The sequence below is a fragment of the Musa acuminata genome, chromosome BXJ3-7 (genome assembly GCF_036884655.1).
Source record: "Musa acuminata AAA Group cultivar baxijiao chromosome BXJ3-7, Cavendish_Baxijiao_AAA, whole genome shotgun sequence".
Taxonomy (NCBI): domain Eukaryota; kingdom Viridiplantae; phylum Streptophyta; class Magnoliopsida; order Zingiberales; family Musaceae; genus Musa; species Musa acuminata.
Window position 1 is genome coordinate 1,849,272 of NC_088355.1, and position 14,719 is coordinate 1,863,990.

A 14,719-nucleotide genomic window follows, 5' to 3' on the forward strand; every position below is an offset into this window, starting at 1 on the left:
TTCCAGTAGGAGTGCCAGGAATCATGTTTTGTTGTATGCCATTGAAGCATGTCAGATGCGGGTTAAATTTTATGCTGGATTCGTTTTCTTGTGTGTCAGATTTTGTCACCTTGCGGGTCAAACGACACCATTTCTGTGGTAGAGTTACTGAATGGACCTGATCCAGTGATACAGAACAGTGGTCACCTTGCAGTTTTTTTGCTGTTGTTCAGGCAGATGGCCTAAGCATAAAAAGAAGTTGATGAGTCATTCAGCTATGAAGGAAAGAAACCCTAGCATCTACATGTAGTTTTCTGATTCATGGAAAGAACCAGAATCTATTTCTTGGGTTGTAGAACGCTGTTATTAGTGGTGGTGAGATGGTGCTTATATGTGTCTATGGAAGATTTGGCTTTGGGTATTAGATTTTGGTAGTCATGATCACGTAGTTTTGTGTAATCTCGTAATTAAAGAGCTTTAGCTTTGAGTTTGCAGAAGCAGTCCAGTGAACGTACAAGTTGATGCTCATGCAGCAGGAGAAAAGCTACACTCATATCAGTGCTATAGTTATAAACAGTCTCAAGAAGCATATAGAATTACTCTTTTGCTTGATTTGTCTGATGAACACTGGGAAAGATACAGACAAATGCAATAATCCATGGCCATAATGGTGAGTACATGAGCAATCTGGTACCCTTTTTTTGCTTTTTTCTGAATACCTAAATTTGATGATATAAGCTACTTGAAAGTATAAAAATCACAAGTATGAGAAAGAAATTTTTACCAAATTACTATTTCGTCAGAATGATTATAAAGGTGTTCTAATGCTGGACTAAACTTTGCATTAGAATGTATAGAATGCCGCTTTATCCTCAGGATGGAGATTAGAAAGAAGTATGAAGATATCACCTTTGCTTGCGTTCATCATGTGAAGCTCACTTTGTCCACTGCAAAGACAATGATCAAACGTAGGATAAGATGATGAGAGAGCAACAAGTTATCAGATCAAAGTTTTAGTTAAGAAATGATGAAGCGATTTGTAACCGCATCTATAAGATAGCTATCAAATTTATAGAATGTTTTTTGACCCACAACTCGTCTCATTTCAGAGAATGTAGTCGACCTTCTTTTTTCCACACCAAAATATTTGTCAATCGAAATGCATTTATATTTTAATTTTTGATAAAATCCTTTTGCTGTCGAAAATAAATATCAGAATAAATGGGATGTCGACCAATTTTTGTAGTGATCTAAATTCCAGAATTGTTTCACGTAGTCACCTCGGCTTCCTAACATTTCTTTGTTCTCGGCATTTTCCAAACAATTTCTAAAAACAAAAGATACATCTGCCCTTGACTTGAATCATCACTGCAAATTATTTCGCATGTTCGATGCATTAAAATGCTATCCGTGACGCTCAAGAACACCTGTTACCCTATAGCGAATAGCAATCATATGCTGCTGGCCTAAGAACAGAATAAATATATTCCTATTTAACATGACAATCTGTTGGAAATGGAATTGCTCTGCTGCTGCATCCACATATGTTGCTGCCTCATCGAAGCATCTGTTCCCTGCGCCGCTGAAGTTGACGGCTGGGCACCGTCCTTCTCTTCACATACTAATTCTTTGTTTGCTTTGTTCCCGCAAAACTTTGGAGGTGGAAGCAAGGTTGGTGGTGATGGCGATTTCATCACTAAGCCTCTATCGTCATCACTATGGAGAAATGGATTGTGAAAGCTCTCAGGTTGACCTGCATCGTCCCAGCTGAGCGAGCTCTTTGATGGCATCACGGGCCGTGGTCCTTGGACAGGATTAACGCTGGCTGTCATGACAGACGAGTCGTTTGATGTCTTTGGTTTATCATCCAGCAGGTGTAGACGGTTAACCATGCAAATTTCTCCATTGCTGCTGCTGCTGCTGGTTGAGGTCGCTTGAATCTGCCAGTCTTGGTGGTCGGACATTGCTGTTTCCCCGTCGCTTATCGTCTCCCCCGTCGATGCGCTGCCACCTCCCGTCATATCCGATTGCTGATCCTTCAACATCTGCTTCAGCTTGAGAGGATTCTTTGGCTTGGTGATCGGAGACGTCCCGAGCGAATTCGGGGCCGCGTTCTCGAGGAAATCTTCCAATGCTTTCAGCAGGGATACTGAGATTTTTTGGACGCTCGGGTACTCGGACATCCTCCCGACCCCGATCTTTTTGCAGAGATCGTAGAAGGAATCGAGCTCTTCGAATTGCTTACGTGCCTTCATGCATGCATGCAACGTCTGGAGACGTGATTCAGGCTGCAGATGGAAGAAATTGTCGAGCAACATCGACAGCCCGTTGGAAATGTCGTGGTAGAGGCTGAACGTCTCACGGACGACCAAGAAGAGCGCGATCTGGACCAGGCGGTTGGTCTTGGCGGGGCCGGTCGGTCGTGTGCCCACCGCGCGGTCGAGAAGCCTTTGCCAGTGTTCGATGTGTCCGAAGATCAACGGGGTCCTCATGTTGGCGAAGACGTCGGCGGGCATGAAGGGACGGCGCCTGAGGTTGCTGAGCTTGCCGAGGAGAGCCGACTCGACGCGGGCATCGAGGTAGACCGCGAAGGTGCGGACGAAGGCGGAGTAGTCCCAGGGACTGGAGGCGGCGGAGTGGTCGCGGAAGGCGGAGAGGTCGAGAAGGCGGCGGGAGCTGGCGCCAGCCGCGAGGGCTTCGTGGATGAACTGGGAGCCGCCGTTGCAGAGCAAGCGGAACACGATGACGAGGGACTTGAGGGCGACTACCCAGTTGCTGGTGCGCGAGATACGGCGGGAGAGGATCTGCAAGCAGGTGGCAGCTGAGGACGGGGAGGCCGCCGAGAGGAGGAGGACGTCGCCTAGGTTGCGCTCGTCGATGGGGACCTCGTCGTGGGAGGTGGCCTTGAGGATGGCGACCTCGATGTCGGAGGAGCCCGCGGAGAACTTGGCGAGGCTGATGCTGGTCTGGTCCTTGATGGCGCCGATGGCCTGTCGGAAAACGCTCGACATGGTGGCAGCAGACGGTTGCCCGTCCGAACTCTCTCCTTCACCCCTGGCCATGGGGAGTATGAAGCCCGGGCAAGTTCGCGTTCAAGCTATTTCTTTCTCGATGGTGAGGAAGGGGCCCACCAAGCCTTGAGCAGTCTTGGAACGGCTCGCAACCCGTTTACTAAAACTTTGGTTGGTGCGGGGAGAGTTACGTATGAGACAGAGGAGGTGATGAGTCAATAAACTCTAAAGAAAGAAGAGTTTATGCGGAGGTCAATCTTTCCTGAGACAGACTAAATCGTAGGAGAGGTTGTGAACGAAAAGGTTGCTGAGGATCATCACAATTTGTTTTCGTATTATCTATCTTTCTTTTTATTTATTATATTGAAGATAAAATTTCGTATCTCAAACTAATTTGTTGTTTTGAATTGTTTTTAGGCTTAACCCAAACATCCTAAGCAAAACAGCAACAAGGAAATTATAAGCTAAGGTACATACTAAAGATATTAGTTGCCAAGTAGATTAAGACCAACATAGCTTTTTGCTAAAGTTTATGCCTCCTGTCGTGGGAAACGACCTTGAGCCGTGGTCTCGTGATCGACGCGGCTCGGTTCGAGTCCGGATGATGGGGGATCTTCTCGGGATGGCCTTCGAGTCCGCAGATATGGCCGATTACAGTGGTTCGATTGGGACGGGGTCACTATTTCCTCCGGGCAAGAGCTCCTCGCTTGCGCATCCCGTGGGGACCTTTGGCTTTGCACCTGCACAAAGGTCGGGTCGGAAAACTCGACCCAACCCCTCCGACGATCAAGTTAGAAGATAGTGACAGGAGGATTCTGTAGCTAGGGGGTGCTCTTTCCTACTCTCTCCTCCATTCAAAATACGAGGGTATTTATAGGAAAGCTTATTGTTTTCTGATGTGCCCGCTTGCAGGGGGCAGGCTGGTAGCGTGGTGTTAACGTGGCATGAAGGATCGAGCCTGAGCAGGATGTTTAATATGCCTCGATCGACGTTAAGATCCATTTGACCAGATGGTGTCAGGTCAGCCAAGGTGTTATATGAGGCAGTTGACGTCAACCCGAATATTGTCGTCGTTATTACCCTCATCACCTCCTAAAACATACTATTACTACATTTTAATTTGGACCCTCCAATGAATCGATGGCTTCGAATTCAAGCTGATGACAAGAACAGACTGATAACCGAAGAGCTAAATTTGGCATGCATAGTAAACGATCATGTGAAGTACACATAACAACACGATTATTCTACGAATCAACGTAGTACACAAATGGTAGTCTTATTTGAGTGCTGACGACGGCTCTGCTTGAACTCCGATGGAGGAGAAACTCTACGATCACACGCCCTTATACGTGACATCATCTGCTTCGCTGCAGTACATACAGATATAGAATGCCCGGAATAATACATTACTGCACTTCACCTCCTCCCCCCACAGCGTTCCATTAATTATATATTTAGATGATGAGCCTCCGTATCACAGCTTCGACCGCTGCTGTTGCTGCTGCTGACCGAGGAAGGGGTAGTCGGTGTAGCCCACGACGGGGTCCGCAGTGTAGAAGGTGGCCCTCACGTACCTGTTGAGGGGAGCGCCCAGCTTGAACCGCTCCACCAGGTCCGGGTTGGATATGAAGAGCCTGCCCAAGGACACCAGATCGGCGTCGCCTTGCTCCACCGCCGCCACCGCCAGCTTCCGCGTGAATCCCCCGCTGCACATGAAGCTCCCGTTGTACGCCTCCCGCAACGCCCGCATCATCTGGTTCTCCTCCTCCGCACTACCTTGCAGCCCCGACTCCGTCTGCCCGTACGCGACGTACCGCGGCTGGGTCACGTGCAGGTACGCGAGCCGCTCCCCGGACTCCCGCTGAAGCGCGTTGAGCTGCTCGATCACGGTCAGCCCCAGCCGGAGCGGGTCCGAGTCGTACGCGTCGAGGTGGTCGATGGCGGGCGAGATGCGGACGGCCACCCGCTCTGGCCCTACGGCGGAGGTCACCGCCCGGGTCACTTCCACAAGGAACCGGCACCGGTTCTGGAGCGAGCCGCCGTAGGCGTCGGTTCGGTCGTTGATGCCGTCTTTGAGGAACTGGTCGATCAGGTAACCGTGCGCCCCGTGGATCTCGACGCCATCGAACCCTATGCATACGTTGATGGAGCAAAAGTTAGTACATGGGGACGAAGTATTCCATCGCAACAGCTAAGCATTGCTTTAAAAGCTGTGCATGTTTAGAATATAGTGGTCAGACCGGAGAAAGCTGTCTCAGAAATATGACTCCTCAAAGAAATACGACAATAATTTATCAGTGCAGAAAAGAACCATCTCTTGCTTGGAGGCATCACAATTACATAATAAAAAGGAGTAAATATTACTTGTGCTTTCAAAGAAGGTTATAATTACTAATGAAAAATTTCTTTTAGAAGTTGAAAAAAACCGAAAAATAGAGGATTAGTGGCTCCGAGGTAGCATGCAAAGCTTAAAAAGTGGCTCGGGGTTCAGTCATCATGGATTGGGTTCATTTGTTTCACCAAAAGAGGACTTTACGAAAGTGACCTTAAGCTTCTGTGTTTAGCTAATGGGAAAAATTTTAACTTGGAATTGGTGATCCAAAAACCTTTAATTTGGAGCAAGTGGGTTTTGGCTGAGAGCAATCAAAATGGGAAGGGAAGATGGTTGTGTGTTTTGGCTTCGGAAACTCTACTTCAATAGCTTTCAAACAGCAAAAAAAAAATAATAATAATGCCAAAGATCAAGGAATTTGACTTTGCAAAACTACATCAGTGCCAATTTTCAGTTTCAGTGAAACAAAGTGATCCTGAATTGATTCATGCAATGAAATTGCATAGGAAAAATATCTAGAGCATTAAAAACCCCCTTTGACAGTAGCTGGATAGGGGGAAAAACACTTAAATTACAGGAATTGCACAGAAATCTAGAAGAATATGGACTTACAATTGAAGAAGGCTATAATTTCCTTTCGATACATGGTTATGGAGAAGAAAACCTTATGTTTTGGGAATTGTGAGGTAGTCTAATAGATTAAGGACTAGAAAACATAAAAGTCTTTATTTAGCTGGCATGTGTTGTGGCATAAAATGGTTTGGTATCCTCGACAGTTGCTTAAACGTGCCATTTTCCTATGGTTAGTTGTGCAGAATTTCTCCTCCAAAGCATTCCCTGTTGACAGGGAATGTTTTTGGAGGAGAAAGAATACTTTACCACTTCCATGAGTATGTTGCAATGAAAGTTGTGAGAATGCAGAGGACATATCTTTTTCAGCTGCATATTTACATACCTCTTCCTATGGAAGTCAAATGTTGATCATTAGGGAAAGAAGTCACTAAAGACGGAGGAAATGTGTATTTGCTAATGCCATATATTACACTTGACGGAATGTGTTGAGATAATTTATTTGAAAGCAAAAGATGTACAGTTGAAGCTGTTCATTTTAAAATTTCCAGGGGAATATTTAGTAATTGTCTTGAATTGTAGCAAACCCATATATAATTTAGATGGTTACAAGGCTGAGTATTTTTGCAGTGAATTAAGTTGCTTGGACGTTTTGTATTGAATGGATCTGGATTTTAGTTTGACCTTTTTCAGAAATAAAAAACCCTAATGCTAGTCTTAAATCCTAATATTTTAACTCTCTGTGTTAATAACTTGCTTTATCTCTACTTAAAAAACTAGAAAACCTTGCTCCAAAAAGCATGCTGAATTCAGTGTAAAATTTATTAAAAAAAGATTATTTCCTAAAAGATGTTAGATTTACAAAAATCATTAATTCTTTTAAAAAAATTGAAACATGCCAAGACAACAGTTAATTGACAGAAAACCATATCAATAAAATGATTTTAATTTATGGAAAGATTCATTACAGAAATGTGGGGTGGTTGGTCACATACCTGCTTCAATTGCATTCAGGGCTGCTTGCCGATAGTGCTGCACTATTACTGGTATCTCTGAAGTGGCAAGCCTCCGGGGCCTGGCATAGCTACCGTATTTCCCATCAGGCATCAGTATCTTCCACCTCCCTGATACTGGCTTATCAGTGGAGGATATAGGAGCTGTAGTACCTCCTGGTTGGTATACTGTGAGAAGGAAGTTCTATCAGTATTCAGGCAGAAAAAGAAGGATGAGTTCAACTGGATTTATTTTCCTGTATCAATCCGCATGGAAAAAACATAGCTATACAGGAACCTATGACGTTTATATTTTGATGTTGATGGCTTCAATATACTACATCTCGCCACTATCATTTATCGAGCAAACAAATTATCTGAATTCTCTTCAGTGCAATGATGAAAAGAATTGACAACTCAAAAAAAAGATACTGAGACAAGCTTAAAGGTACTTTTTGGTATAGGAAATAAAAACTACAAATGTGCTTATATCATTAATTTGGTTAATCAGGAAAATTTTATACCTTAGAAAAACATGTGCATCACTAAGCATGTTCACATTTATTTTGTTAGTACTTCAACAGAGTTCAAGATAATGTTTATATGCATAGTTTTCAGGAGCAAACAAACATACACCATATTGTGTTTTACATTATAATTTCTAAAATCAGACTTAGTGAGAGCTCCTTCCATAATAACAATTATAAAGCCTTCCAGAAGCAAAAACAATTCTCATTTGCATTTCAGGAAAATATCTGCAGCATTTATCATATGAATAGGTGGGTTAGCAAGTGCAAGACAACTTTAACTAATCTCAACTTAAGCAACTCATGCAAATAATCAGAGATTAACAGTACTGCAACCAAAAGAGTGGGTTGAGTTGGACCCTCCATTCCCTCATTGGGTTAAAATGAATACTGATGGCTCATTTATCTCTAAGTTGTTGAGGGAGGGAGTGGTTCTTAATTGTCACCAAAGAATTTGGAGTCTTATAAGATATTGCCCATTTATGAGGAAGCTAAACATGTTACTGTTTGGTTAGCCAAATATTGAATCTCTACCTTCTGAGCCACCCAGATTTGTAACTATGATCTGAGTGGTGCCTGTTGTTAACCTCGTTTAGTTTATGAATTAAATTTTCCTTTTTACAAAAATAAGAAGTATGCACTCAGTACCGTACTTGATATGGCATGTTACTTGAAAACACTATTGTCACATGAACTGTAAATCTTTCAAGAGATAATATATATATATATAATAAATATGATTGATCAATGTTTTAACAAACAAAAGAGATAGTGTAACTTGGTTCATCTTAATTGCTATCCTTGGTTAGCGAGACTTGAGATAGAATGACATATACATACTTTGATTGGATGCTCGACCAACATGCCACAACTGGCAAAAGATGATGCTTCCCTTGGCATGAACAGCATCGACAACTTTCTTCCATGCATCTATCTGCTCCCTTGTATATATTCCAGGGCAACGTGGGAACCTTCGACAACATTACAAGAATGTCAACAACATTCATGATTAAACAAGGTTGCAGCATGTGGCCGGTCACAGCTGAGGATATACTAAAATTCTACTCTATCCTCATATTCTAGTTGGCGCAACTTTGGGAGTACCAACGTCGTATATCTTTGAGTATGAGAATCAAGTTGTGTCACAGAATTACCACCTTTCATTCTAAAGCAAAATGACATCTTTCAAGATGGAGGCATAGACCGAAACTAAGACAGTAATTACGCTATTATAATGAGACATTTTGAATTTATACTAATTAATGCATTCTATTGTTGTCAAAAAAAAAAAGGCGATTTCTTTTTCCTTTGAGGAATAATTAGGGCGACCACCAAGCGAAGAAATCAAGAACCTATGCACATGAATTCCCTAATCTCCCCAGTGTAATAGTTGTGACTGAACGAAAGAAAAGGCTCAATTTAATATAAGTTTAAATTGAACTGTAAAAGGGGTTCCGGTGACGAAAATACCCTGCTCCGGTGGGGGAAATTACGGTGCCCTCCGTGATGAGGAAACCTCCGTCGGTGGCCCTCTGCGTGTAATACTCGACGTGGGCGGGCAGCGGGATCCCATCGATCGCCCGGCACCTAGTTACCGGAGCCAACACCACTCTGCGGCCGAGGCAAACAACAAAAAGAAATAGAAACGATGTCAATATTTCCAAGGGACGAGGACGATATCGGTAAACAGAAGAAGGCCCCGCTCTCTCCCTCCTCTCAGGTTGAGGTAAGCTCCGAAACCTCGCTTCAAATTTACATAACTACCCCCGTCCCCTCTCGAAACATTGCCGGTACTTTACAGGAAGAGAACTCGGATCGAGAGAGAGAGATGAGCTGACCTGTGGGAGAGACGGAATCGGCCCATCTGGTGAGGTGAGAAGAGCGACGGTTGTTGAGTCATCGGTCCGGATATCCAAAGCTGGTGAGAGAGGAGAAGAACCGGAAAAGGCAGCGGGAGTTCTCTTCAGTGGGGAAAGAGCGAGGGGAGATAAATAGAACACTGGAAGCTGCAAGTGGAGAGGACGGGGAAATGGACTCGATCGGGCCCGATACTGGGGCCGTCCACCGGACGAAACGCGGGATCAAGTGATCCCATTGGTGGCCACAAAGAACATGCTCGTGGGGCCAGTGGCTGCTGTCGAATGGGGGCTTTCTTCTGCTATGACGGTAGCTCGGCCGCGACACAGGAAGCGCGACCCCGACTCGACCTCGTGGCGTCGGCGGTGGAGGGCCCAACTCCCACTCCCACTCGAGCCACATGGACACTTTTTCCCGTCCTCGGCTGATACCATCCAACTTCCACAACGGAGACTTCACGTGGGGCCCGCAACTGCCACCAACCGGAGCTCTTATTCACGTGTTCGGTGGCTCGTGCGAGACAGAGAAACCACCGTCGTGGGGTCGGTGCGTCTCTCTTTCCTATCAGTGCGGCGGTCAACTTTGGCGGGGAAGTCGGTCCTCATCACGTGTTTCTTATTGTCTTTGGTGTCGCGCCATAGTATTTTCCTGCTAATTTGCCTTTCTAGATCGGAGTTACGTACCAATAAAATTTAAGTTGCCATGATCTTGTAAAGCTTATTAAGTTACTGTCATTTGGCTTTCTTACTCGGTTTTCCAATCCTTCTGTAATGCTTTGATTAGTTAACGCAATCTGAAAATGAAAAAAAAGGAAGGAAAAAGGATAAATGAGATAGATAGAACCAAAATACTGAGTGATCCAGAGCTCTGAAAATTGTAAGTTATTATCGTGAATAGTTATTTTTATTAATTATAATACATGTTTTATTGATTTCAATCATCTTTATCTTCTTTTTTAAAGAGAGGAATAGCCCTCTCGATAATTTCTTTTACGAAAAAAGCTAAAATTAAGATTTATTTGATTGCTTAATAAATAAAAATAAATTTTATTAAAAACTATAGTTAGTATTTATTCCATATAAGCTATTTGATATTTCTTACTAAATTCTTTCGAATACGAAAGTAGAAATATTTATTTAAACTTACGATATGATTTTTGAAAGTTCGATCAAGAAATTCTACTACGAGGTGAATAGTAGACTTCATCATTCTCAATTTGCTTATTTAAGAGTATGCCTATATCCTTTTTATAAAATTATCATATAGTGAATTTATAAAAAAAAAAAAGATTGATGTCAACTGTGGAACTCTATTTTCAACCCTTAAATCTTTAGTCACGTAAAATTCATATACAAATTATTTTGAGAGAATAGTATTCTAAGATTATTCATAAATTCAATTTTGAACACCCGATAACTTTTAAAAGTAAATCAGATTGACTCGATTTAATGACATGAAACATCAATCTCTCTCTTATGATTTGGATACAATCGAAATCCAATTTAATCAAACTTTCTCTTTTACAGTTAAAACGAGACACAGGACCAATACGATAGAATCAAACATAAGTCAATATCATCACATAATAGAATACATTTAACGAAAGGAAATCTTTATGGAGGTTTCATGCCACCTTACATGGCATAAAACATTGGGGAACCTATCTAGAATAATTGACAATTCAATTATCTTTCTTTTGACAAAGACATCTTCTCTGACCTCCTCTTGGATTTGTCGTTCTCCGTGACTCTTCTTTATGAGGGATCGATCTGCTTAGCTACAACCACCACTAAGGCTACCAATCCAAGCAAAGATAAGACCCTTCACGTTGGTGAGGTTTGCCAATGTGTAATCTGTAAACCATATTTTCTATAAAATAATAAAAAGAAATAGAGACATAATTACTCCACTTGATTCCCCAAAAACTATGCACAAAAGGAACTTTATGTGTGCAAAGTTACTGTATGTGTATTTGATGCGTGTACTCGTATGCTGTTCGTGAGCTATCCTTGTTCGAGATGCATCCGCTCGGGTATGATGTAGCGTTAATCGTGACTTGCTTACGTGTCTGAAAAGGACGCCACGTTAATAAAGCGGGGGAGAGAGAGAGAGAGAGAGAAGAGGAGAAGAGCAGCCGGACGGTAACCGTACCGGCTGTGACCAGATTCGCTACAGTTTTGGACAATAATTCATTATTTTGCACCGAGCCGAGGGAACGACAGGTGCACAAAGGAACTCGAAAACATCAAGTTAGAATGGGCTCCACGAGCTGCCACGTAGAGAGTTTGGAACACTTTTGGGAGCGCTCCACTTAATTGGCTGACGCGTCGTGCCATCTTTGCACGGTAGAGGTTTCGGTTTGGTGTTCGGTGCATTTATAACTTCTTTAGTCCAAGCCAAATTGCAGTGTCTTGGTTTCTTCTCTCACGATATATTCGGAAAAGGAAAGGAGCGAGGGAGCCCTCGGCGGCCGGCGCACTTGCACTTCAATCCATCGGATCTTCCTAGGTAGTCGATTTCGATCCGTTTATCCTGTTTCCTCCTCTCAGATTCTCCGGTTCTTCCCCTTTTCCTTTAATTGCTTGTTCGATTCCCTTGTGTATCGGCAAATAATACGTGAGCAATCTTAGTTCCTTCCGAATCAGGAGCAGCTTCTGAGAAAAGGATCTTCTGCGGTAAGTGATCTTTGTTGATGGTCTCATCTTTTCGTAATAAAAAAATTTCTTATAAGGTGCAACTTTTTGTTTGTCTGAGTTTTTTCTGGAGTGTGGTTGTCAAATCCGTTGAAAAGTAATATTTTTTTGAGTTTTTGTTGAAATCATGCTGAATTTGAATAGTTTTATGAAGTGTTCATTATCAATCGAACGGTCGTTTAAGATGCGATGTGGTTCTTGCGGTCAAATGGGTACATCTGCTCTATGGTACCGGCGGAAATGCTATTTTTTTTTTAAATTCTCTCTGGTGAAGCTGCACGAGTGCAGTTTATTTTGGTGGCGATTAATTTGGTTTCTGAAGGTTGCCAAGCCTTCCTTTCTTATTTTGGGATGTGAAAGAAGGCCCATACAACTTTTTCAGATTTAGGAAAGGTGAGTGAATTGGATGATTAGTTGACGTGTCAACAAGAGCAGCAAACTGTCATTTTCCAGCTAATTTGGGCCAACTGCGTGGATTAAAATCTCTTTTTATTGTTTCTGATGAAGTTTTCTACTTTTCGTTGCACTAACATCCTTAATCAATTCACTTCATAATATGTTTTTGACATACCCATGCCATCTTAAATGTTGTTTTCCTTTATCTGTCAGAGCTATATCTAGTTGTTTTTGAAGGTAAACAATTTTCTGTCTCTCTTTTTTGGTAACCTCACATATCCAACTCTATGTCCTCGTCTTACTGATATTACCTTTTTTTTCTTGTTTTCTAATGCCCAACATTCCAGATTGTAAGACATTGCAGACTTTACAATCTTGTAAATTTACCTTTTAACCACGGGAACATACAACAACTACATTGAGCTAATGAAACCACTTTCAATTTTAATCATCCTGTGTTGACTGATTGCTCTGTTTTTCTTCTTCTTCCTGCTGAATGATTCATAAAAGATATATAAAATATTTAATTGCAAGAACTCCTTTTCCTCTCATCTTAACTATACTCTTTAAGTTTTTTCTTAACATTTCTAAAGTTACTCACTATATATTTGATTTTGGTCTTAGTATAATTACTTATATATTCAAGTCTTATTCCTATAAGTCCTCACATCTACAACACTTCATTATGAAAAGTGTGATGTTGTGCAGAATGATGAAGATCAGTGTGAGCTTAAAGCTAACATTTTGTCTAATTAGGTTTTGATTGAGTCTGGGAAGTGTTAGCATACATTTCTAATGTTCTATGTACTTTATTTATTTATTTGTATGGTAACTTCCTAGGAGTAGTTTGAGTTATAGGATTTTTTTTTTCTACTTTCTAGGTCTCTATTTGTACATTAGCATATGATTTTCAACAGAGTAAATATTTTTTTTATCAGATTTGGGTCTATATTAGTTATGGTTAGGAGTCTAATGTTATCTTAATATTTGGTAAGCTGTCACGATTAGAAATGTGGTATATGATCATTTGATTGTTATATAGAAACAGATCACCGTACTTAGCCGGAGAAACATGACAACAGTTCCACATCAAAATTATAATCCCATATAATATTGAAGATTCTGATCAAGTAAAAAGGAAGGGAGAAACAAGAAAGTGGAATCAGTTGATCTAATCTTTGTTTTCATTTTTTACTTTTCCAGAGAAATTCCTTTTGTTAACGTGTCATTATAACTTGGAGTTTAGTTGGGAGTCTTTGATGATGTATTGAGTTATGATGTTTTCTTAATGGAACTGTGAGTTTCTTTCTGTCTTCATAGCCTTGATTTTCCTTCTTTGCTATCTCTTATTAGATTCATCCATCTAACCCTCGTCTTGTAATCAAATCAAATATTTAATTTAGGAATCAATTTTTATTTCCTTACTTGCCATTATAATTTAAGAAATATTAATCTTATTTCCTTGTTTGTCATTGCGAATTAGAAAATGACTATTAAGCATTTCAAATAGGATGATATCATATTTATTAGTATATTAAATAAAAATAATTTATATTAAATAAATACGAAAATTAAGAAAAATTTCCTTTAATGGAGGCTCACATTCTCCTATTTAAGGGGAGGGATTTCTCTCCTTCGTTCCTCACCTAGCCGAGCCTAACAACCGGAGGAACGAGGAGTTATATCCTACCGAGGAGATGTAGGTTTCCCTACCTTTCTTGAAAAATAAAAGTTTTTATTTTGATTCTTTAAATGTCGAAAGTTTTATAGTTCGAAAATATTTATCAATCCTTTAAATGTCAAAATTTTTATTGTTGCAATTAAAATCTATCAATTGATTTTTTTTATATTTACTTGGATCGCTGCTTAAGGTTTTTATTTAAACATGCTAAAAATTTACATGTTTTATGTAATAAATATATGATATTTCATGATATTATAGTTTACCTTTAATCTTATCTGGATTAAAATTTTCTTATTAGATTAAATATGTTATCTAAAATTTTTGATATTCTTTGATCTGAAATTTAAAATGTGTTATTCTGAATGGTTTAAAATTTATTTGACTAAATTATGTTAAACTTATGCATGTGTTGAAAGTATGATTTCTAATTCTTGTTGAATTTAGAAGGTTATTTTCTTGTATTAAAGCTTATCTCCTAATCTTATCTTTTAATGTTATATATATATATATATATATATATATATATATAATTGTTACTGAATATATGTTTTTGTATGAAATTGGATAGGAATTGGGTTGAAATCGTCTGCAGGCTAAGCCCAACCGATAGGTCAGGTCACAGCCCACTGGCCAGGGCTATTCAGGTGACCAGGCCTAGCCCGTAGGCCAAGCCCA

General features: G+C 40.8%; 3 protein-coding genes across 11 annotated transcripts in view; 1 reads left to right on the plus strand and 2 right to left on the minus strand.

Moving 5' to 3' along the window:
* Nucleotides 1-1,472: 1,472 nt before the first annotated feature.
* Nucleotides 1,473-2,990, minus strand: LOC135643728 (clathrin coat assembly protein AP180-like). The gene has a single exon (XM_065161057.1). It carries the CDS (start codon nt 2,988-2,990, stop codon nt 1,473-1,475), a length of 1,518 nt encoding a protein of 505 aa, XP_065017129.1.
* Nucleotides 2,991-4,165: 1,175 nt separating this feature from the next.
* Nucleotides 4,166-9,412, minus strand: LOC135643637 (12-oxophytodienoate reductase 7-like). Its single transcript, XM_065160848.1, has 5 exons — nt 9,253-9,412; nt 8,885-9,025; nt 8,255-8,385; nt 6,891-7,076; nt 4,166-5,123 (listed from the first exon to the last, which is right to left on the minus strand). The coding sequence occupies exons 1-5, from the start codon at nt 9,312-9,314 to the stop codon at nt 4,468-4,470; spliced, it is 1,176 nt and encodes a 391-aa protein (XP_065016920.1). The 5' UTR covers nt 9,315-9,412; the 3' UTR covers nt 4,166-4,467.
* A 2,211-nt stretch (nt 9,413-11,623) lies between these two features.
* The window catches only part of LOC103990852 (uncharacterized), a 28,558-nt gene continuing 25,462 nt past the window's right edge, over nt 11,624-14,719 (plus strand). For 3 of the 9 annotated variants that reach the window (XM_018829074.2, XM_018829077.2, XM_018829079.2), the window contains exon 1: nt 11,701-11,946. The gene's annotated coding sequence lies outside the window, so the exon portion shown is untranslated. Of the gene's footprint in view, nt 11,947-14,719 lie in introns of all 9 variants that reach the window. The other 6 variants (XM_009410134.3, XM_018829078.2, XM_018829080.2 and 3 more) reach the window with 4 other exon arrangements.

Excerpts from the sequence above, each read along its gene's own strand:
- LOC135643728 (XM_065161057.1), bottom strand. The coding sequence starts at position 2,990 with ATGTCGAGCGTTTTCCGACAGGCCATCGGCGCCATCAAGGACCAGACC.
- LOC135643637 (XM_065160848.1), bottom strand. The coding sequence starts at position 9,314 with ATGACTCAACAACCGTCGCTCTTCTCACCTCACCAGATGGGCCGATTC. Across the intron at positions 9,026-9,252 it reads CGATTCCGTCTCTCCCACAG|AGTGGTGTTGGCTCCGGTAA; the intron begins GTCAGCTCATCT and ends CCTCGGCCGCAG. Across the intron at positions 7,077-8,254 it reads TGGTCGAGCATCCAATCAAA|TATACCAACCAGGAGGTACT; the intron begins GTATGTATATGT and ends TCCTTCTCACAG.